This window comes from Acomys minous (assembly GCF_964271855.1).
Source record: "Acomys minous genome assembly, chromosome: 14".
NCBI classification, from domain to species: Eukaryota; Metazoa; Chordata; class Mammalia; order Rodentia; family Muridae; genus Acomys; species Acomys minous.
The window spans coordinates 21,204,802-21,228,933 of NC_140496.1; the positions used below are offsets into that span (position 1 = coordinate 21,204,802).

Here is a 24,132-nt window from a genome sequence, read left to right on the forward strand (position 1 = left end):
CAGAGCATTATTGCAGCTCCAGCTGCCTTGGGATTCAGCTCACACTACCCTGTGCTGGAATACAAGGCACATGGGACGTCAGAAGACAACCTTCCAGAGGCGGCTCGCCTTCAGCCGCGGGTTCTAGGGACCAAGTGGAGTCATAAGGCTTGAGGGGCGAGTGCTTGTACCCAGCCATCCTGATGGACCTACAGATTTATAATGACCTTCCATTCCATGTCACTCAGTGAGAGGAAATCCCTGTCACTATTCTGGAAAATAAATGTTTACAATGATTAGTCCTAAAGAATAACTTTGTTTTATTATCATGATTTGGGAACAAACAAACAAACAAACAAACAAACAAACAGAAACAAGAGTAGACAGTTCAAGAAAGGACACAGACAGTCCCTGCTTTAAGTTCCAAATTTCTTCTTTTTGATGGGTAGTGGGAGCTGGGCAATGATGTCGTCCAGGGGTCGCTCTACGGCCACAAGTGTTCTCTCATCCAAAAGATCCATAAAGAGTAAGGGCTGCAGAGAAAGGACAGTGATGTCACCAGGGATCAATCTCCACCAGCTTTGAGTCAAGACTCCCAGAATGGGGCGCCCTGACAGTCTCCCTAGCTCTTAGACTCAACGTGGGTGGGAAGGCCAGCGCTTCAGGGCGGTTGGCTCACAGGGGTCTGACGGGGACCTGAGCTCCGCCGGACAGCTGCAGGACCAGAAGCTCAATGGACACTCGCTGCATCCTTGAAGCATTCTCTAGCAGAAGCTCCGCTAGGAAGAGTGCTCACTCTAACAAAGACCCATTCCACACGAGCATCAAGCTCACTGCTCACCACTAACAATCTCTCTCACACAGACAAGTATGATTTGCCTGCTCTAGTACAAAGAATGAAACATCGCTACAGATACAGACAACCCCGCCAAGTCAGGGTCTCTGCATGCAAAAGGAAGACACACCTGTCTTCTAATTGTTGGTTAATACAATTTGATAACAGCACAGGGAAGCAACTGTCCAGGGTACAGAAGTTTTTACCTTATATATCTTAGACATTTTAAACCCGTGGGCCGTGCGCCTCAGGAAGACATCTGATTCATTTTTTGGGGGAAGTGGATTATAGAGCACAGTTTTGTCATTTGGAAGTGGCTGAAAAGACAAAGATATATTATTTATTTGCTAAGGCAGTCTAAGGGGCTGAACACACACAAGAATGCTCTAGTGATATCGTCAAATGTTTTAGTTTTCAGTACTTCTTTTCTTATCCTGTTTTTTGAGATAGTCTCACTATGTAGCTCTGGCCATCCTGAAACTCTCTGTGTAGACCAGACTGGCCTTAAACTCAGAGATCCACCTGCCTCTGCCTCCCAGGCGGGCCATGAATTCACTCGTACTCCTTGAATCTGTGAAGCTCCTGCCCCATTCTCTGGCATAACCGGCATTACAGGCCTGACCCACTAGGCCCAACAAGATAAACTATTTGAACTTTTATTGCCTAGCTTGTGTAAGAGCTTGGGTTTGATCCCTACACCACAAAAACAGCAAAGCTACTTTCACTGGCCACTATAGACCTAGCTAATGGTCCTCCTTCTTTTCTTCTCTCTCTCTCTCTTTGGTTTTTTGAGACAGGGCTTCTCTGTGTAGCCTAGGCTATCTTAGACTCACTTTTTACACCAGGTTGGCCTCCAACTCACAGCAATCTGCCTGCCTCTGCCTCCCAAGTGCTAGAATTAAAAGCATACACCAAAATGTCCAGCCTTTGTTTTGCCTTTTTTTTTTTCTGAGACAAGGTTTCTCTGGGTAACCTTGGCTATCCTAGACTCACTTTATAGACCAGGCTGATCTCGATCTCACAGAGATCTGCCTGCTTCTGCCTCTCTGAGTGCTGGGATTAAAGGCGTGCATCACCACCACCCAGCCTCCTCATTTTGTTTTGGGCAAGGTCTCATTGTAGTTCTCCTGCTAGAATTAATTATAATTATGAACAACTATCCATGCCTTAGACCAGTAGTTTTCAACCTGTGGGTCTCTAGCTTATCCACTTTAGTCTTTTATTTTGGGGGGGCGGGGGTGGAGATTTTCAAGACAAGGTTTCTCTGTATAGTTTGGTTGTCCTGGACTTGCTCTGTAGACCAGGCTGGCTTTGAACTCACAGCTATCTGCCTGCCTCCTGAGTGCTGGGATTAAAGGCATGTGCCACCACGCCTGGCTACCACTTTAGTCTTTAGCTAGACTCAAATTGATGACAGAAGCAAGATGACTTTGAACTTCTGATCCTATCTGTATTTCCAAAGTGTATTCTACCACACCTGGTTTACATGTGCTGGGAATCAAGTAAGCACTCTAAGCTGCACCCCAAGCCCTCAAAGAATTGTCTTATACACAAGTGGGGTTAAAGAGATAGCTCAGTGCTTAAGAATGACTATTATTCTTGCGTAGGCCTCAGGTTCAGTTCCCATCACCCACATTAGGTGGCTCACCACTGTGGTTCCAGAAAACCTGCCTCCACAGGCACTACACTCACATGGTGCATATAAACTCATGCAGGAAGAGCAAACATAGAAGTTTTCTTTTTCTTTTTTAGGTTTTTCGAAGGATTTCTCTGTGTAGCCTTGGCTGTCCTGCAACTCTGTAGATCAGGCTGGCCTCAAATGAACTCATAAGAGTAGTATTTCATCTGTATAGCTAACTTACCCAAGGTCATGTGAAAGTGTGTCAGTCAAGAGGGCTATGATAGGCAGGATGAAGCAAAAAAGGGCTTCATACTCTATAGCAGGATGAAAAACAAGCAAGCTCAAGGCCAGTCCTATAAGTAACACTTTGTCAGAAAAGAACAAATGTGCACGTGTAGGATCTCAGCCCAGAGGCACTGTGCTTCCTACACCTCCCCCAACCACACTGAAGACACTAGCCAAGTGGCTAAGGCTCTCCCTCAGGGAGAAAGAACATAGGCCACCCCTAGTGACGTCACTGACACTTCAAGAGATGGCCAGATAAATGACTCACCTTACCTCCGACTTCCCTGGGAACTAGCCCTACTTGTACATGAGGGACTCAGCTCCAACGCTTGGGAGGAAGCCTTCCGGGCTGAGTTACAGAGAGATGAGTGAGAGAGCGGGAGGGGCTCTTCCTGTACCACCATCTCACAGAAGGTGCTTGTCAGCCAGCTCTGCTTCCCACATCCCAGGACACCGGGCCCATGAGATGAGAGTCAGTGACACATCCTGCACACACCTCCTTTGGAGCCATCTGCTGCCTTACCCACGCACACTCCACCCCCACCTTACAGACACACTGGACAGCTGGTGCTGGGTATGACTGAAACCCAAGTACAGCACAGCCATGGCTGTGGGCCACAGGCCTCCTAGGAAAGAAAGCCCCTGCCCAGAAAAGACATGTATATTTGGGGAAAACCAAAACAGCAGCTAGCATTTCAAATTAAAGAAAGCACTTGTATCTCTACCACAATCACTGACGCTGGACTCTCCCAGCTGGACTTTTGAGACACAAAGATCAACATTTGAAGTGTCTTCAGCTAAGGGGCAGGGTGGTAAAAACACCAGCGTCTCCTTTACTCCGTAGCCCAAGGATGAGAGTTAAGTGAATCAGTCAACTCAAAGGTTGAGGAGGCTTGCCTCCTGAACACACATGTAACTTCAGCAGCACTCAGGAAGCAGAAGCAGGAGGATTGCTGTAAATTTAACTTCAGGCTAATGAGGCCACAGCAACATGTCTCAAAAAACCCAAAACAAAATAGGCTGCTAGAAAGATGGCCCAGCAATGAAGAGCATTTGCTACTCTTGCACAGGATCTGGGTTCTGCTCCCGACAGCCACGGCAGGGTACTCATAGCAACTTGTAACCCCAGCTCTAGGGGATCTGAAAACCTCATCTGGACAGATGGACGTGCGGGTGTGTGACACACACACACACACACACACACACACACACACACACACACACAGAGAGCTCTAGGGGATCTGAAAAACTCATCTGGATGGGGACGGGGACAAGCAGGCAGGCAGGCAGACAGACAGACAGACAGACAGACAGACAGACACACACACACAAACGTAGGTCGAGGCCTCCAAGCTCACCAAGGACTTGTCAATGATGCAGAACATGTAGGCATCGTGGAGGAGGATGTGCATTGGTCTCTTGGGATGAAAGCTGATGTGTGTGATGGGGGTATCCCTTTGCAGCCACAGTTGGTGAAATCCTTGCTTCTGGATAGTCCGGCTCCACTCTGTATACTGCTTGTCTGGGATGCTGAACTCAAATATCTGAAGACACAGCACCAAACAAATGTGTATTCAGCCATACATTTTACCACCACATAAGAAATGTTTTTAAAGGAAAATTATAGACAGTAAGTCACCCTGAAGGTTTTCTTTGTTTGAAACAGAGTCTTACGGTGAAGCTCTGGCTGGCCTGGAACTTGCTGAATAGACCAGGCCGGTCTAAAATTTGTGATCCCCCTGCCTCAATCTCCCATAGGATGGGATTACAGGTCACTGCCACTAAACTCAGAGCACCAGTTTCAGTGACAAAAGCACTCAAGGTACTGCCTTTAAACATTCTTGGTCAAGGATGAAACCAATGAATGTGAGAGACTGCAAGCTTTAGATGTGTGTACATGAGAGCATAACTGTTCAAAACACTAAGCATCATTTGCTTAGAAGTCTAATCCAATGTGCCTCCCAGATATGTTGTATCTCAGCGAGACACAGTTGATGCAATCATCTCCATTTTATAGATAAAGAAACACAAGCCTTTTAAAGAAGACCTCTGCAGCCGGCCACGGTAGCGCACGCCTTTAATCCCAGCACCAGGAGGCAGAGGCAGGCGATCTCTGTGAGTTTCAGGCCAGCCTGGTCTACAGAGTGAGTTCAGGACAACCAAGGCTACAGAGAAACCCTGTCTCGAAAACCAAAGGAGAAAAAAAACTAAAACTAAAACAAAAAAAGCTCTGCACAACTCAGCATAAAAAAATGCTGTAGACTTATGTTCTCACTCTGGCTGAGGTTAGATACTTAATTTCTAGTAAGGCCTGACTTCTTCATGAAGGTAAACCACACATATTTAGGTCACTTAAAAAAAAAAAAAGGTTTTTCAAGACAGGGTTTCTCTTGTAGTCCTGGCTGTCCTGGACTCACTTTGTAGACCAGGCTGGCCTCGAACTCACAGAGATCCACCTGCCTCTGCCTCCCGAGTGCTGGGATTAAAGGTGTATGTCACCATGCCCAGCCTCAAAATTTTATTACATCCCACATCAAGTTTAATACCTGGGCCCATGTCATTGCATAGAACAAACCCGCCTGCATACCCTCCAGTATCTTCAAGGGAAGGTCCCTCCAAAGGGCCCATCATGGCGGCCTCCAGGGGGTGCCTAGCAGGAGGGAGCTGGGAAGCACCGGAACCTCTTACCTGCTGGTCAGAATGAGCGACGACAAGGTTGTTGGTATTGGGGGCGATGGCCAGGGCAGTCACTGGGAAATTGTAAGCAGGTACTGTGCAGTGGAGCTGGGAAGAGAAGACAAGGGGCAACTCCATGGGACATCCTCCTTTAAAAAAGGCAGCGTGAGCTGGGCATGGTGGCACACAACCACAGAGACAGAAGCAGCTCTGTGTTTTAGGCCAGCCTGCTCCGTGTTTTAGGCCAGCCTGCTCCATACAGTGAGACCCTATCTCAAAACAAACACCTGCTCCCTGCCCCCACACACACCCCAAGACAAAACTGGATGCCAGCAATTTCTGGTACTTATTAGTTTGTTGTTTTCTGGTAATAGTCTTTGAATCCTGGGCTGTGCATACACTATGTAAGTTACTGCACTAAAGCCTAAGCCCCATAGTCAGTTTTTTAGTTTGTTTTTCTGTGTAGCCTTGGCTGTCCTAGACTCCCTTTGTAGACCAGGCTGGCCTCAAACTCATAGTGATCCACCTGCCTCTGCCTCCTGTGTACTGGGATTAAAGGCATGCACCACCACACCTGGTTTATTTTTGTCTTTTTTATCATTTTGTTATTTGTTTGTTTGTTTTGTAGTACCAAGGACTTACACTAGGCAAATACTCTACCATTGAGTTGTATCCTTAGCCAGAAAATGGATTCATTGCTCACGTACCTCAATTTTAAGTCTGAGTACAGCTTACACTGTTCTCATTTGCTTTGAGGCTCTACATAATTCTAAAATAGGAATCCATAAAGCAGGAAAAAGTCTAGTAAGTTTCCAGGTCATTCCAATCTGCCTCAAATCTTAACATGACTAGCCAACTGCCTCTTGTATGACTCAAACTGCTGCTATGAAATCTGATGCTCACCTTTAGATGATTCAGATCGTATATGTGGACTCCAGCGCTGGTACCCGATGCAGCTAGCCAATTCCCATCCGGACTGACAGCCAAAAGACACATGGCCTCCACTGTCCCTGGAATGACAGAGGGAACACGCTCTTGAATTAGACATCCACAGTCTGCCCTGTCCAGGAGACGATGCAGAAACCAACAAGACCCACATGGCTATAAACCATTTACAGGAGAATTTACAGGGGTTTTACAAATCAGTTCTAAAGGTTAACCTGTTTACTTTTAAATTAAAACATTCTGAGGCAAGAAATTAGTTTTGTAGTCCAAGACAGCTTTTAAATTTATGATCTATGTGCTTCAGCCTCCCAAATGTTAGGTGTCTCTCTGCTTTTTAAATTTAACTAGGTATTGCTAGGCTTAGGAGGCAGAGAACAGGAGTTTGGGGCCAGCGTGGTCTATATAAAAACTTTCAGGCCATGAGATAAGGTACAAACAAATAAATACAAAAACAATTTATCTAGTTGCCACTCATGTGAAAAGAGGCCAGAAAGATAAAACTAGAGGTGCCTCTGGTTCTGCCCTGAGTAAAGCATTGAAATTATATCTTAAGCTACTTATTTCAAACCACCTTTTCTTACTCAATGTTTTAAAATTAGTTATGAACACAGTATGTTTAGCAGACTTGAAGCACATATTGAAATGCCTGCTGTCTGTTTAACTGTCAAAGGGTTTTGAATCAATTTGCAACATGAAGATATGGGATAAAAATCAGATATCAACATTATATGCTAAAATGTACTGAATCTAAAAATCCCAAATAATGAGAAAGACTTTACAATAGCCACAAACTATCTGCTGAAGGATGGATAAAGATCGTAAAGACACCAGGCAGCGGTGGCGCACACCTCTAATACCAACACTTGGGAGGCAGAGGCAGGCGGATCTCTCCAAGTTTGAGACCAGCTTCATCTAAAGTGAGTCCAGGACAGCCAAGGCTACTCAGAAAAACCTTGTCTCAAAACACCAAAACAACAATAACAAAAAACAAAACAAAACAACAACAACAACAAAACCCAACCTAAACATCTGACTCCTAAATGATAAGTTTCTCCTGAAGCAGCTTTTCTTTTTCTTTTCGTGAGCCACCATGTGGTTGCTGGGAATTGAACTCAGGACCTCTGGAAGAGCAGCCAGTGCTCTTACGCTCCGAGAGGCTGGCCTCAAAACTCAGAGATCCATTTGCTTCTGCTTCTCGAGTACTGGAAGTAAGAGTGTGTGCCAACACACCTGGCCTAAAGCAGCTCCTCTTTTATTCTTTTTCTTTCTTTCTGTCCCAGCCCCTCCCCCCACCCCCACCCCTGGTTTTTTGAGACAGGGTTTCTGTATTATCTTAGCAGTCCTAGGCTCACTTTGTAGACCAGGCTAGCCTCTGTCTCCTGAGTACTGGGATTAAAGGTGTGCACCACCACGCCCATTTAGCTCCTCTTTTTTTCTTATTTTTTATTTAGTTTTTCGACATAGGGTTTCTTTGAGTAGCCTTGGCTGTCCTGGACTCAGACCAGGCTGGCCTCCAAATACTCAGAGATCTGCCTGCTTCTGCCTCCCAGAGTGCTGGGATTACAGGCATGCACCACTGCACCCCACTTGAAGCAGCTTTTCAATGCGTTAATGTTAAATGTTGACAACCCAGGCTGGGCCTAAATGGTAAAGTAGCTAAATGCCAGGGGTGGCTCTAAGGGACAGATCATGGAATGTATCCAATTACAACATAAAGTGGATGAGAAGCTTAAGTCAACAGTTAACTTGGCATTAGCTGGAACATAAATATAGTCACCTACTGATGCAATCTGTGTTCTTAAAGAACATGAAAAATAGTCACAAGCACAAATGATCCCCAGTAAAACTATATGCATAATAATATTTTCATCTTAGCATGTCCAAAGAACCTCTACAGACATACGTGAAAAAAACAAAATACTCAGGGGTGGCTGTTCAGTGTCAGGACTGTAGGTGACTTTCACTTCCTTCCTAACTCTGCTAACAAAACTAAGGATGATGAAACTTCTCTGGTCCCAAATAAGGAATCAAAAACCCAGTGAGAAAGGAGTAGGTGTCAAGAACATTGCAGATCTCGAGTCTTCATCTGCCAGATACCTCCTCCTACCTTCAACTGCAAACATGCGAGTGAGTGTTTGCAAGGCGAGAAGAGCCTAGCGCCCAGCACTGGGGTCTGAAGACACAAATGTCACACCAAAGACAGCGAGGATCCCCTCTGTCCAGTTAGAAACCCTCACCTGACTGAGGCTGGAAAGTATGCAAGTGCTTGAAGCTTCCATCCAACAGGTGGACAATGTGTAGAGACCCTTGATTTGATGCCACAAAGAGCTTTGTTGAATCTTCAGAAAACAAAATATGAAGGGTGGAGCGAAGGAACGCAGGCATTTTGGAAACCTATGGGTAAATCAACAGTGAAAGCCAGTGAGAGAGCAGCCACGGAAACCATAACAGCCAGGCTTCAGTCACGCCAACTCTTAGACTTCCCCAGCAAGGGCCCACGAAGGGCCTGGAACACTGGCTCACTTCCTGTAGCCTCTGAGCCTTCTCTCCATCCAGATGGTAATTGCTTAATTCTTAACCTTACTAGGAATGCTTCTCTATTTTTTTTTAAAATGTACTTAAATATATCAGCCCTAAAATCACTTACACAGTAACAAAAACAGACTCAGCAGGGTGTATTTATGTGTTCATGTGCATACACCTAATAATAATAATAACCACAAAAAGTGGCTATCTATTTGCAAGTGGAGAGTAGAAGAGTTAGAGGAAAGAGGCCTGAAAGAGAATGGAGGGGAAAAGGAATGTAATTTTATTTTAATTTAAAATGTATAAAAAATAAACAAACAAAATAACAATAAATTTGTATTTAGCATTGCAGTGATAATGCTGAAGACTGAACCTTGAGCCTTCTATAAGTTTGGTTTTTTGTTTGTTTGTTTTTTCAAGACAGTGTTTCTCTGTTATACTGAGCTCTGGCTGTCCTGGACTCTTTTGTAGTCCAGGCTGGCCTCAAACTCACAGAGATCTACCTGCCTCTGTTTCCCAAGTGCTGGACTGTGTAGGGCTAGAGAGCTGGCTCAGTGGTTAAGAGCACTGGCTGTTTTTCTAGAGGACTTGGGTTTGATTCCTAATACCCACACATACAACAGCTCAGGCCTGTAACTTCAGCCCCAAGAGGGGGTTGCCCCTATCCCGGCCTCTGTAAGCATCAGGCACATCGATGGTAAACAGAGATACTTACCTACAAGCATACAAGACACCAATATACACAAGTAAATAAAATGTTTAAGTATGTGTTTGTGTGAATGTGTGCAGAGGTCAGAGGTTAAGTGGTGGGCGCCTCTCCTTCCATCATGTGGGTCTGGAGATGGAACTCAGCTTGTCAAACTTAGGAGCAGGTCCCTACGGCGGTCCTGCAACAGCCGTGCCATCTAACTTCACTAAGGACCCGCTTCCAGCTCATCTCCACTCAAACAAAAAGCACGCACTCAGGAAGTGCCCTCTTGCGCAGGGCCACCGTGCTCCCTCACTCACTCTTTGGAGGCTTATGTTGTCTCGCTCGTATTTCAGTCGATAGAGAAAAAACCGAGAGGCTGTAGAACAGGCGATCCAGCTTCCACACGGGGAGACACAGCTGCAGATAATGTTCTCAGGGCCCTGGCAACGGAGACGGAGACATGAGGAAGAGAACCAACTTCCAAAGCCTCACTCTGTTTCACTACAATTTCCTTATATTAGACACCAAATGCTGGGCTCAAAGGAGTTAGCCACCAAACCTGGCAAAACTTCTTATATAACACAGTTCCTGTAATAGGACTCTTCAAGGTCTAGGTGCTCTGGACATTTCCACAAATGCACACAACGTCTTTTCGTTTTGTTGTTGTTGGTTTCTTTTTGTGTGTGTGTGACAGGGTTTCCTGTGTAGCCCTGGCTGTCCTGGACTTACTCTGTAGACCAGGCTGGCCTCGAACTCACAGAACTCCACCTGCCTCCGCCTCTGCTGGGATTAAAGGCCACCACATCCAGTTTGCTTACATACAGTCTTAAAACCTCATGTCCTGGGTGTACAATGACTAAATCCCAAGCAGAACACCTCATTGATGAAGGTTTCCAAACCCAACACAGGTCTGCAGTTAACTGTACTTTTTATCTTAGGTCCTTGAGAAACTTAGAGCCTCAACCTAGGCTTAACACGAGCAGGGAGGCATCATGTAAAGGCAGAGGACAGATGACTGGCAGTGCCCATTGTCTGTTCTGTCCATGATGACCTGCTTTAAAACCTCTAGACAGGGGATGTTCTGGGGCATGCCTTTAATCTCAGGAGGCTGAGGCAGGTGGATCTAAATTCAAGACCAGCCTCACCTACAGATGGAGTTCCAGGACAGCCAGGGCTACACAGAAACAACCTGTCCTGAACTGTGCCCCCCAAGCCCCAAGACATCTGAGAAAGAGAAGAAAAACACAATGTTTTATATAGAGTTCATTCAAGCTGAGTGTGGAAGTCCGTATTTGTAATCCTAGTATCAGGGAGACCAAGGCAGGACCAGAACTTTAAGACTAACCCTGATGACATAGTAAACCTGGACTCAAAGTCCACTTTTGGGGGGGTGGGGGGGCGGAGGGGAAGGATGGCCTAGCAACGGCTGACTTCAGACTCAGCTCGACCCTCCTCCCCGAGCCTCCTGAATGTTGGAACTAACAGGCACGTGCCACCACAAATGACCAAAATCTTTTATTTTAAAAGTTTTGTGGGGCTGGAGAGATGCCTCAGAGGTTAAGAGCACTGTCTACTCTTCCAAAGGTCCTGAGTTCAATTCCCAGCAACCACATGGTGGCTCACAACCATCTATAAAGATATCTGGTGCTCTCTTCTGGCCTGCAAGTGTACATGTAATGTAGGCAAAAACACTGTATACCTAAGTAAATAAATCTTAAAAAAAAAAAACAACAAAGTTTTGTGTTGGAGACAGGATTTACTGCAGCCAGGATGGCTTTAATTTCTCTACTAGCCAAAATAACCTTGAACTCTTAAACTTCCTGTGTCATGTACTCGGATTACCACAAACAGCTAACACCCTTTTATAACAGAGAAACTGAATGAAGTTGACATGGCACGTTGCTAATGTAAAAAGGAAGCACACACCTTTGTTTTTCGGGAGGACACACGAGAAACTACTAGAAGTGCTTATCTTTGAACAGTGGAACAGGAAGATATGGGGTGAACATGAGGTTCAGATTTGATTACAGAACCTCTGTACCATCTTAATTACTAAAAGAATGCATGCTATTTTTATAATATCCGAAGGAAAAAACCAATTTCCTGTATTCATTCATCAAATTCTCCTTCAAATAAAACTACAGACTGAGCAACGGTCAGATCCACAGGAGAAGGAGCCTCTCACCTTTGTCTTGAGGTGCAGTAGGTGGTCTGCGTTTTTAGAGAGTGGAAGAGTATCTCCATTCTTGCCTGAAAACAGAAAGCTCCCTGAGTTTTTTTTAATCAAAAGAAAATTAGTGCATTTTTCCATTTTAAAGTCAACATTCAGTAACAGAGTTTCTACCAGTGGGAAATCTGGCCTCTCCACGTACGTCCGTACTGTCTGAAGGGCCATGTGAAGAGCTGCAAAGGGAACAGGCTGCTAAGGCACACAGCCAGCTGAAGCCCCACCCCACAGACATGCAGGTGGGTAGAAGAAGATTTTAATGCATTCTAAGGAAGAGAAGTCACCTTCTAAACTGTTTCCTTACAGCAGGGCCTTTGTTTCCATGCAGAACTGCTGCCACATACCATTCTACCTTCTCATTTTTCTTTTTTTTTCTTTTTTCTTTTTTTGGTTTTTCGAGATAGGGTCTGTGTTAGCCTTGGCTGTCCTGGACTCACTATGTAGACCAGGCTGGCCTCGAACTCACAGCAATCTGTCTGCCTCTGCCTCCCGAGTGCTGGGATTAAAGCCGTGGGCCACCACGCCCGGCTCACCTTCTCATTTTCCAACAGCCTGCTTGTCTATCAGTCAGGCCAGGGCAAAGGACAATTCCACCACTGTCATCTCTACCTCCCGAGACCAGGCTGGCCTCGAACTCACAGCCATCCACCTGCCTCTGCCTCCTGAGTGCTGGGATTAAAGGCTGCGCCACCACGCCTGGCACTCCAGGATCTTATCTATTCTTAGTTAGGCGTTTGTGTGTGGGTATGCACTTGAAAGACAGAAGAGGCTGACAGGTCCCCTCAGGCCGGAGTTATGTGGGCTTGCGAAATATCTAGTGTGGGTGCTGTGAACTGAACTCTACAAAAGCAGTATATACTCCTTTATTGTTTGGTTTTTTTGTTTTTGTTTTTTCTCAAGAAAAGGTTTCTCTGTGTATCCTTGGCTATCCTGGACTCCCTCTTTTGACTAGGCTGGCCTCGAACTCGGCCTCCGAGGTGCTGGGATTAAAGGCGTGCACCACCACACCCGACCAGAAACATAAACTCTTAAGACACAATCAATATCCAGGGTAAAATTTGAATGCTCTTAAGACAGCCATGATGGCTCATACTTATAATCTCAGGGGACTGCTGAGTTTAAAAACAGCTCAACTGTAGAGTGAGATCCTAATTCAGAAAACCAAAACAAGATTTTAACACTCTGATTTTTTTCTTGTACATGGGAGAATAATTTCCCATGGACATAATACAATCTGTCCTTTAATAAAAATTGTGTGTGCAAAATGTGATGGAGATTTATTTACATTAAGAACTTTAGATACACCAAGACAAGAAAGATGTTTTCTTCAAGGCTGTCAAATATAAATAGCCAAAACACTAAGAATATAACATTTATATAATTCCTGATTGTTTCATGGTTCTTCTTGCTATAGGTAGTTTATTATATATATGTGCAATATTATAAATGTATATGTAAAAAATAAAAAATGTTTCTAAAAATTTGTGTGCATGCTTGCACACATACAGGGACTGTTGACATTAGGTGTTTCCTCAATTGCTCTCCACTTTATTTTTTCCTCAGTGAGGGCCTGACTATGTAGCCCTGGCTGGCCTGGAACTCAATATGCCGGCCATGCTGGCCTTGACATCAGAGACTCATGTGTCTCTGCTTGCCAAGTGCTAGCACAAAAGGCAGAATATGAAAAAAAAAAAAAAAAAAGGCAGAATATGCTAAAGGGGACCAAAGGTACACAGTGCCATGGCCAGTTCTGCTTCATTTTGTGAGACAGGGTCTTTCACTGAGCCTGGGGCTCACTGACTAGGCTAGCCTGGCTGTCCGGTGAGCCCGGGGATGCTCTAGGCTGGCTGTCTGGTGAGCCCAGGGATGCTCTAGCCTGGCTGGCCAGCAAGCCTGGGGTTACTCTTGCCCTGGTCCTGAACTTCTGATTCTTTTGTTCCCACTTGCAGGTATTTGCCACCATGCCTGACTTATTTTCTACAGGGAGAACTTCAACTGTTCTTTTGATATTTTGTACTCTCTTTCTAGTTTTTAAAAAATATTTATTTATTTTATGTATATGAGTATACTGTCTTCATGCACACCAGAAGGCACCAGATCGTATTACAGATGGTTGTGAGCCATGTGGTTGCTGGGAATTGAACTCAGGACCTCTAGAAGAGCAGCAAGTGCTCTTAACCATTGAGCCATCTCTCCAGCCCCCCTCGTTTGAGATTTTTCTTTTCTTAGCATGAGCCCCAGCCTCCTATGTGCTGGGAGTCATGTTGTATACTGGTACGGCTGGCTTCCAGTTTTCTTCTGTGTGGGTATATTGGATGACACTGTGTTTCAAACCCAGGGGCTTGCGCTCCCAGGCAGACACTTTACTTTTTTTTTTGGTTTTTCCAGATAGGGTCTCTCTGTGTTAGCCTTGGCTGTCCTGGACTCACTTTGTAGACCAGGCTGGCCTCGAACTCACAGCGATCCACCCACCTCTGCCTCCCAAGTACTGGGATTAAAGGCGTGCGCCACCACGCCTGGCTGGCACTTTACTTTTGAGGTGTACATCAGCCCCTTTTGTTTTTGTTTTCCCTTTCTCCATTTTCTGTTCTTTTCTTTTTCTTAAATTTACCAGTTTTAATTTTTGTTTTTTTATAACTTAATTTTACTCTATTTGCATTGGTATAAAGATGTCAGAATCCTGGAATTGGAGTTACAGACAGTTGTGAGCTGCCAAATGGGTGCTGGGAATTGAACCTGTGTCCTTTGGAAGAGCAGACAGCGCTCTCAACCACTGAGCTACCTCTCTAGTCCCAAATTTGCCAGTTTTTAAAACCATGTTTCGGGGGCTGGAGACATGGCTCAGCTGGTAAGAGCACTGTCTACTCATCCAGAGGTCCTGAGCTCAATTCCCAGCAACCACATGGTGGCTCACAGCCATCTATAATGTGATCTAATGCCCTCTTTGGGTCTGCAAGTGTACATGCAGATACAGCACTCATACATAAAATAAATAATAATAAATAAAATCTTAAAAAACAAAACAACAAAAAACACATTCAAAACAAAACAAACAAACAAACAAAGGCAAACCAAAAAACTCTTTGTCCCAACATACCTGTGGCAGCTGTGGACCCTAGTCTCCAAAGTTCCAAGTGATGAGCGAACTGGAAAAGGAGAAGCTGCCTTCTTTTCGAACAGGAAATGAGACGCCGCTGTATCCAAGAATTGAGAAGTTGTAAGTAGGCCAACCTGGTCATCGTCTGCTTTGTTTCAGATGCAACATCTTAACGCATCCCCTTTTCTACTGCTAAACCATTTATTTAGCTGGCTGGAATGGCCCAGCACTTGGGAGGCAGGTGGATTTCTGTGAGTTCAAAGGCAGCCTGGTTTATATAGGAAGTTCCAGGACAGCCTGGCTTACATACTCAGACCCAATCTAAAAAAACAAAACAAAACCCAAAAAACCCAAAACCACTGTTACACAGAGAAACCCTGTCTCAAAAAACAAAAACAAAAAAACACCCCCCAAACCCAAACCCAGACCAAACCAAATCAAAAACATAGGCAAGCATCTCAGGATGCTTCTAAAGACATGCCGCAGACTAGGCAGTCATGCTACAGTACGGCACAAGAATGAACATGGGTCAACATGGGATGAGCGTAAAGGACAGCTAACCTAACCCATGGAACATACAGGGCAGATCAAGGTCACTAGGAAAACTTAGCCAAGCAGAGGCGGCAACCTAAGACGGTCCAGGGAGGAGGGGCATGGGAAACAAGCCCGAGGCAAAAGCACCGTGGAAAGGCTTTGGGGATGGAAAGGCTGAGTGAGATGGGCCAGTCACGGTCACCACAGGCTTCTACAACCACATGAAGACTTTTGGGCTCTAGGCTGAGGACAACGGTCCTCTGAAACATAGAGGAATGAACAGATGCTTTCAACATGACCAATAGAGAAGAGTTAGAATGACGCAGATGTTGGTGAGTGGAGGCCATGCAGCTGGTCCTGGTGCACAGGCACCCATGGCTACTTAGTGAGATCCTATCGTCAAAGAGGAGAGAGGTGGGGGCAGAAGGGAGGACTGTGTCTGACTTCATCAAACCATGTACTGAAATATGTGGGTATTTTTTAAAAATATTTTTTTTTGGTTTTGTTTTTTCGAGTCAGGGTTTCTCTGTGTAGGCTGTCCTGGGACTCACTCTGTAGACCAGGCTCGCCTTGAACTCAAGAGCTCTGCCTGCCTCTGCCTTCCGGGTGCTGGGATTAAAGGCGTGCGCCACCAACTGCAGGCCTGAAAACATGTTTTCTGTTGTACGTGTATGCATGTCTGTCCATTGCACTCATGCAGTGCTCGAAGACGCCAGAACACTGTCAGTTCTTGAACTGGAGGTGCACATAGGTACTAGCTGTCAGATGAGCACAAAGCCCTCTTCACCACCTCTCCAACCCCAAAATGTGTGTTCTAATTGCACACATCATTCTGAGTTTACTTTCTGGAGAAACACTCCCTCCTTTCGATAACTGTGCTTTCTGGGAATTTTGTTAGGGTGGAGAACCTAGGCTTCCTGTGTTCCTTTTAAAGTAAATGGTACTATTGCCACAAGTTCAGAGGACCTCTGCAACACCTAAACCAGATCTACCTCATTATCACATTATGCATACATACATATACACATAAGAAGTGTCTTCAAGCCCCGCATGGTAGCACATGCCTGTAATCCCAGCACTCAGGAGGCAGAGGCAGCCAGACCGCTTTAAGTTCAAGGCCAGCCTGGTCTACAAAGCGAGTCCAGGACAGCCAAGGCTACACAGAGAAACCCTGTCTCTAAAAAAAAGAAGTGTCATGGACTGGAAAGATGGCTCAGTGGTTAAAAGTGCCACTTGCTCTTCCAAAGGTCCTGAGTTCAATTCCCAGCAAACACATGGTGGTTCACAACCATCTGTAATGTGATTTGATGCCCGCTTCTGGCCTGCGTGTGTACATGAAGGCAGAGTACTGTACATATAATAATAAATAAACAAATCTTAAAAAAAAAAAAAAGAAGTGTCTTCAAAGAAGCTTGCGTCAGAAGAAAACAAAGATAGCTCCACAACATGTGAGCTGTGTCTGTCTTACTGGCTAGGGGGACAGGGAGATGCTGGGGGGGGGGGGGGATACTCACATGGGGGAAAGTGATCTTTCGGAGAGCAGCATCATAATTCTTTACCTCTACTTTCTCCATGAGAGGACGAATAACTAGGTGGGTGTCGGTACCTGAGGTGAAGGGCAGCAGAGAGGGAGCACACAATGAGAGAAGTTCTCCATGAAGAGAAAGCAGCCAGAGCTGAGCAGAGTAGAGGGCAGCTGGCTGGGGGAGGACCTACCTCCCGAGATCAGAGCTGTTGGGCTGTGGGCCACAGTGCGCACGTCATGAGTGTGATGTTGGAATGGTTTCGTCCGCACCCACTGCTTCTCACTGCTGTTGGAACTCACAGAGACCAGCTGAAAATGGAATACTGTGCCCTCGGCTGTGCCCACCACAAAACTGTCTTCTTGCTGAGGAATAAACCATGAGGGGGCAGATGTTAACAGAACAGGGTGCAGATGGGAAAATATGCCTCAGGTTTCCTCTCTGGCCAGCTCAGGGAAAGAAAACCCATGGCCAGAATTAGAAGGGAGGTTCCCAGGAGCAGTTCCAGCAGCGGAACAAGCTCAGACATAGGTAGCGGTGTGCCCCCTGCTGACAAAGCTAACAATTAGCACTGCCAACTGTGTTATGCGGCCACATGCCACACATTCAATGGCAAGCCAAATATACCGTCCATAAGAATCTAATGGACCAAAAAAAGATCCCATTTCCCAGTGATATCATAGCTGTAGTACTAAATGTTACTCACAATTTGCAATGATACTGGGGTAAACGCACCTTTCAATTGTACTTTAAGTTGGTTTGGGCGGGAGATTTTTATTTTGCTGTAAGATTTTAAAAATTACAGGGCTGGGGGAAAAGGAAAGTGGGACCAGAGAGGGGGATATAATCAGGATATAAAGTGAATAAATTAAAAAAAAAAAAAAAAAAAAAAAAGAATTACAGAGCTGCTGGGCACGGTGGCGCACGCCTGTAATCCCAGAATTTGGGAGGCAGATCTCTGTGAGTTCGAGGCCAGCCTGGTCTACAAAGTGAGTCCAGAGCAGCCAAGGCTACACAGAGAAACCCTGTCTCAGAAAAAAATAAATAAATAAATAAAAATTAGTTGTGAGAAAAATCTAAATCACGTAAACAATATATGGGAAAAGAGAGACCCTAACACTGACCTGGAAGACAGCCTTGGTTACACAGCCTGTAATCCTAGCTACTCAGGGAGCCAAGGCAGGAAGACCCTAAGTTCAGGATATAGCTGGGCAGGGACCATACTCACATCAGCGACAGCAATAGAGTGCACATCAGCATTTGCGATGAGGTGGCTCTTAACAAGTGTCCCGGTCACAGAGTCCCATAGCTGCACCTTTCCCACAGAGTCCACGCTTATGACAGTGCCGTCCGACAGGAACGCAACACCCCACACTATACACCTTGATTTAGTCACTCCCAGGTGCTGCCTATCTAAAACCATCTTACGGGTAATGCTCCCTGAAAACAGAAAAAGGCACACATGGAGATGATTTTTAGTTTTAGTTTTTCAAAATTTATTGGGAGTTACATGCCTGAATATAGCTAGCCAATAAGTGACAGGTCTGTTAACTATTTTAAAACCTCAAAATGGGTACCTGAAGAAGAAAAGTGAGGTGAGGGGGAGTGAAACGAAGGATGTGGTGTTGACTTGAAAGCTAACACACCGCACATCCACCCGGCACTCTGCTCTCTCCCCATACTCCCTCTGTGTATAGGAAAGGGAGAGAAGAAAATGGGGACAAAACTCAAGGAGTGCTGACTAAGCAGACGCTTGAAACCAAGACAGGGTAATAAGCCTTAAGGAGCGCCAAGAAGCCCCCTGATTTATGCATGGAACCCTCAGGAGCTGCAGGCCTGGTACTTGAGAGGCAGGGGGCGGGGGGCGCGGCGCGGGAGCCGGGCCTCCAACGAGGGAGGAATCGACGGAAGGTGAATCTAAGAGGCTGCTGGACACTGGGGTGCCGGTCTCCCGAGTAAGCAGCCAGATATTAACTAAACTCCATCTCCACAGAAGAATTTCTTAAAAAAAGGTATTGTGAAACTGAGAGTGGGACAGGGGTGTCTGGAAGGAAAACAGCCCAGTGAAAACAAATGTTGACAACAGCAGATTTCATCTCCTCAGAAGGTGACAGATGGGCCTGTGCTCACAGGGGAGGGACTGGGAAGGGAGTCTGGGAGGGAGCTCAATAGTGAAGCACGCAGAGCCCAGAGCTCAGTAGTGGAGCATGCAAAGCCAGGAGCTGAGCTGATCCCAGCACTGGATGGGGGGTGGGGGTGGGGTAAGGAAAGAAAAGGAAAGGAGGGGGGGGTGGCGCACTCCTTTAATCCTAGCATTTAGGAGGCAGAGGCTGACAGATCCATGTGAGTTCGAGGCCAGCCTAGTCTACAAAGTGAGCCCAGGGCAGCCAAGGCTACACACAGAGAAACGCTGTCTTGAATAACCAAAAGAAAAAAGGAAAACAACAGCTGGGCGTGGTGGTACACACCTTTAATCCCAGCACTCAGGAGGCAGAGGCAGGCAGATTGCTTGAGTTTGAGGCCAGCCTGGTCTACAAAGTGAGTCTATGAAGCCAAGGATACATAGAGAAACGATGTCTTGAGAAAAAGAGAGAGAAAAAACCCAAAACAAACAAACAAACAAACAAACAACAACACAATGGATTGATTTCTAGGAACCAAGTCATACAACAAGGAAAAAAAACCCAAAACCCTAAGATTCTGACTTCACAAGTTCCCAATCAGGCCACCCAGGTGACTCTTCAGTGAAGACCACGCTCAAGAGAGGGCTCAGCTGCTGAGAGCGCTTGATGCTCTTGCCAGGGCTTGAGTTTGGCTCTCAGTACCAACAACAGCTTATTACTATGGCTTTAGCAAGTTCTTGCATTTGAATACACAATAAAAAACCAAAATCACAACTCTTAAAAAAAAAAAGAAAGGCCGGGCGTGGTGGCGCACGCCTTTAATCCCAGCACTCGGGATCGCTGTGAGTTCGAGGCCAGCCTGGTCTACAAAGTGAGTCCAGGACAGCCAAGGCTATAAAGAGACCCTGTCTTGAAAAAACAAAAAACAAAAAACAAAAAAAAACAAAAAAAAAAAAAAAAAAAAAAAAAAGAAAGAAAGAAAGAAAGAAAGATCGGGGCTGGAGATGGCTCAGCGGTTCAGAGCACTGACTGCTCTTCCAGAGGTCCTGAGTTCAATTCCCAGCATCCATATGGTGGCCTACAACCATCTATAATGTAATCTGATGCCCTTTTCTGGCTTGCAGGTATACAAGCAGGCAGAGCACTGTATATATAATAATAAATAAATAATAAAATCTTAAAAAAAAAAAAAAAAGCAAGGCCAGCCTTGGAGGCTGCAGGCTTAGCCACAGAACACGGCTTGGCAAAGGCCTATGTTCAATCGCCACCAGCTGAAAACAGAAAAGACCCTTGGTGATGCCTAAGTGAAAACTCCACTGCAAAGATTAAGATACAGAAATGACAAACTTATATTAGCAAGCAGTGAAGTCAAAAAAGATGAGAAATAAGAGTGACTAGGAAAGTTAGAGGACCTATACTGAAGCAACAAAACCTCCAGGAAGAAAGACTAGGAACTGACCTACAAATTAACTCAACAATTCCCCTCAAAACTGAGGGTTTAAATTAAGATGATCTCCTAGCACAGCTGAACGACACAGAGAAAAACCAACCAAACCAAAACCAAACCCTATACATCAATGAGTATAATCAAAATTTCAGTGTAAGCCTAACAGGGCCCGGGGCCGAGGGCTCACCCGCTGTACACAGGGACTGGGTTGGATCTCCAACAAAGAAAGAAAACTTCCACAAAGGAAAGGGAAGGGAAGAGAAGAGCACATGCTGCAGGGTCCTAGAAACCAGACAGAAGCTTAACTCTGTGTGTACACAGGGTCAATAATCTGAATGGCACCTGAGTTTCTAGGAGGGAGAGAGGAATCCTAACCAACACAGAACAAGCCTGAGAGATGGAGGGACACCAGCCCTCCTTCGTCACACTTGCACAGCATGGCCCAACTGGCCAAGCCAGACCGCAAGAAGTCAAAACAAAGAAACTTACTTTTAAGGATATAGAAATGGCAGGAAAAGCAAACAAAACCACAAAAATATTCAGATGTGTTTTGTATCAATTTATATAACTGAAAGCATTTAAGGATGAAGTAGCAGAAACGCAGGGAGAAGATGAAGATTAAGCAGGAAGCGACAGGAAGGAAAGTAGCTTGCTGTGCGAGCAGAACACATGGGCCATGAGAACTCCTGACACTCACGGCAGACGATACAAAGAGAAGACTCAGGTATCGAAGCCAGTAATGTGCAATACTTAACACCTGCAATACAGACTCATAAGCATGGCGCTTACGGCAGAGATAAGCCCCAAGAGAACCAGCTAAAAGTTGAGGTGGCTTACTTTGGGGGGTGGGACAAGGGATGGGGGGGGAATGTCCCCCTTTTTAAAATTTTGGGTAAAAAACACTAATTTAGGAGTTCTTTGGTTATAGGCATGTGTAACTAAGGACAAACAAAATAAACACACAGGTCAGGCATTGAGGAAAAAGAAAAACAGAAAGACATGTCTGATTCATTTTGTCTGTATCTTATACATAGAAATATGCTCACCTAACAAGTTAAAGACAAGCTTACACGGAAGAGGTCTAGTAGCCCAATTTTCCAGGCCAAGAAAAAGGGGGCGGAGGGGTGTCATTAGAGTTTGTTTGTTTGGAGACAGAGTTTCTCTATGCTATCTTGACTGTCCTGGACTCGCTTTGTAGACCAGGCTGGCCTTGAACTCACAGTGATCCGCCTGCCTCCCGAGTGCCGGGATTAAAGGTGTGCACCACCACACTCACCTAAAAGTCATTAGAGTAAAAGCTCCTGTCATATCTTATAAAGTACTACCAGACCCCACCAAGGAATGAAGATTCCCCCAAAACAGCAGAGGTAATTAAAAACAAAAATGAGGGGCTGGAGAGATGGCTCAGAGGTTAAGCACACTGACCACTCTTCCAGAGGTACAGAGTTCAATTCCCAGCAACCACATGGTGGCGCACAACCATCTATAATATGATCTGATGCCCTCTTCTGGCTATATACATACTAATAAATAAATCTTAATAAAAAAAAGCTTATTGGTTGCAAGTGAAAAAAAAAAAAAAAGAAAAGAAAAGAAAAGAAAAGAAAGAAAGAAAAGAAAAGAAGGCTGAATCCCAGAACATGTGTAAAAGCTGGGCATGACCTCCTGCATGCCTGTAATGAATGTAAGCATGGAGGGGGCTGGAGACAGGAGGATCTTTAGGACTAGCTTCCTCCCAGCTTATGTTAAAAAACTAAAAACCTTCCACCTCCAGATTCAGCAAAAGACGGTGCCTCAAAAAGAGCAAGGAAGAATAAGTAATAAAGGAGGGCAGCTCTCACTCTCTAGTCACCACTTACAGAGGCACAGACACACAAACCACACAGAAGCAGAGACAGAAAGCACACACACACAGACACACACATAGACCAAACACATGGGAAAAGAAGGGCAAAACTTGTGATGGACATGTGGAGATAATAATGAGGACTTAGGTCATCGAAAGAGTGACAAAGTCAAGGTCGTAGAAGCTGAGAAGTAGCTGGGCATGGTGGCACATACATTTAATCCCCAAGACACAGAGGCAGAGGTGGATCTACAAAGCAAGTCCAGGACAGCCAAGGCTGTCTCCATACCCTGTCTTGAAAAACCAAAAAGAAACTGAGAAATATGAATCTGACAAAACCTGCACCCAAATGTACTAAACAGAAAAAGTTACCCGATTTGACATCAAACACGATAACGTAGTCTATGGAGCCAGCTGCAACGTGGGTACCGGCAGGGTGCCAGCAGAGACTCAGGATCCGACCTTAGGAGGGATAGAAAGTGACATTTTAGATATATAGTGAAACTAACTGAGCTCTCCCTCCACAATTACCTACAGGGCTTCCTCATCCACCATGGCTGATAAACTGTCCTGGTACCCACAGTGAAGTATCTGACAACTTGCTTTAATAATGTAGAAACAGTTGAGGATAATGTGTGACCTCCTAAGATGTATCGCCCAGTGACCTCAGTCATGTCAGTTTGTGGAAGCATGCCTGATTACGTTCACACGACGAGAACATTTTACATAACATTTCTCAGAACAGAATAGATCCTTGCTGCTAATCAACCATAATTGTTTTTTTTTTTTAGTGGTGGTACTGATTAGTCTTTTGTCAACTTGACAAAATTACCAAAGCACACAGAGAACACAAAGCACGGTCACCACTCTCCAAAGCAGGCACAAACAAACTACAGCCCACTGTTGGGTCTTGTACTGTCTTTGGCTGTTTCTGGACCCAGAGACTATATTGCCTCCAAAGCCTCAAGTATTGTTGTGCTTTGTACTTTACAGAAACGGCTCGGAGCACCAGCAGTTGCTCAGGATACTCCCCATGACATTTCAACTGGCTCGTAGGGCTAAGAACCACAGCTAGCACAGCCTAGAGGTTGCACGCCTGGAATCGCACTCGATGCAGGGCTGCCATGAGCTTAAGGCCAACCAAGGCTACACAGTGAGAACCTGTATCACAAACACCAGAAGGGGAGAAATGTGCAGGGCATGGTGGCGCGTGCCTTTAATCCCAGCACTTGGGAGGCGGAGGCAGAGGCAGATGGACGGCTGTGAGTTCGAGGCCAGCCTCGAAAAACAAAACAAAACAACAACAAAAAAGCACCTCACTTAAAGAACCTCAACTGAAGAAACGTACCAACCAGACTGGCCTGTGAACAAACCTGTGATACATTTTCTTGTTCAGTGATTAGCATGGAAGGGGCCCAGCCCTCAGACTGGTGCTCCTGGGTGCTGTAAGAAAGCAGGCTGAAGCAGGGCATGGTGGTGCGCCTTTAATTAGGAGGCAGAGGCAGGCAGATCTCAAGAGTTCAAGGTCAGCCTGGTCTACAAAGGGAGTCCAGGACAGTCAGGACCACAAAAGAAACCCTGTCTCAAGTCCCCTCTTCCACCAAAAAGAAAGCAGGCTGAGCACGCCAGTAAGCATCTTCGTCCAGGTATCAGCTCCTGCCTCCATGTTCCTGCCCCAACTAACTTTGACGATATACTATACTGTGTATGTAAACCAGAGAAACACTAGTTTCCTACTTTGAATTTCTGTATTTTTACTTAGGCAGGTAATCACAAC

At 45.4% G+C, this 24,132-nt stretch overlaps 1 protein-coding gene across 2 annotated transcripts in view; it reads right to left on the reverse strand.

The window, feature by feature from the left end:
• Positions 1 to 275: 275 nt before the first annotated feature.
• Positions 276 to 24,132, reverse strand: part of UTP4 (UTP4 small subunit processome component) — a gene marked incomplete at its 5' end in the record, with an annotated part of 29,096 nt that continues 5,239 nt past the window's right edge. For both annotated transcript variants that reach the window (XM_084756712.1, XM_084756713.1), the window contains 13 exons: positions 276 to 512; positions 1,021 to 1,131; positions 4,079 to 4,264; positions 5,409 to 5,504; positions 6,300 to 6,406; positions 8,579 to 8,735; positions 9,876 to 9,998; positions 11,744 to 11,808; positions 14,883 to 14,979; positions 16,931 to 17,022; positions 17,133 to 17,304; positions 18,168 to 18,379; positions 22,728 to 22,817. In XM_084756712.1, coding sequence (XP_084612838.1) covers positions 396 to 512; positions 1,021 to 1,131; positions 4,079 to 4,264; positions 5,409 to 5,504; positions 6,300 to 6,406; positions 8,579 to 8,735; positions 9,876 to 9,998; positions 11,744 to 11,808; positions 14,883 to 14,979; positions 16,931 to 17,022; positions 17,133 to 17,304; positions 18,168 to 18,379; positions 22,728 to 22,817 — 1,625 coding nt within the window. In that variant the 3' untranslated portion in view covers positions 276 to 395. The remainder of the gene's footprint in view (positions 513 to 1,020; positions 1,132 to 4,078; positions 4,265 to 5,408; positions 5,505 to 6,299; positions 6,407 to 8,578; positions 8,736 to 9,875; positions 9,999 to 11,743; positions 11,809 to 14,882; positions 14,980 to 16,930; positions 17,023 to 17,132; positions 17,305 to 18,167; positions 18,380 to 22,727; positions 22,818 to 24,132) is intronic.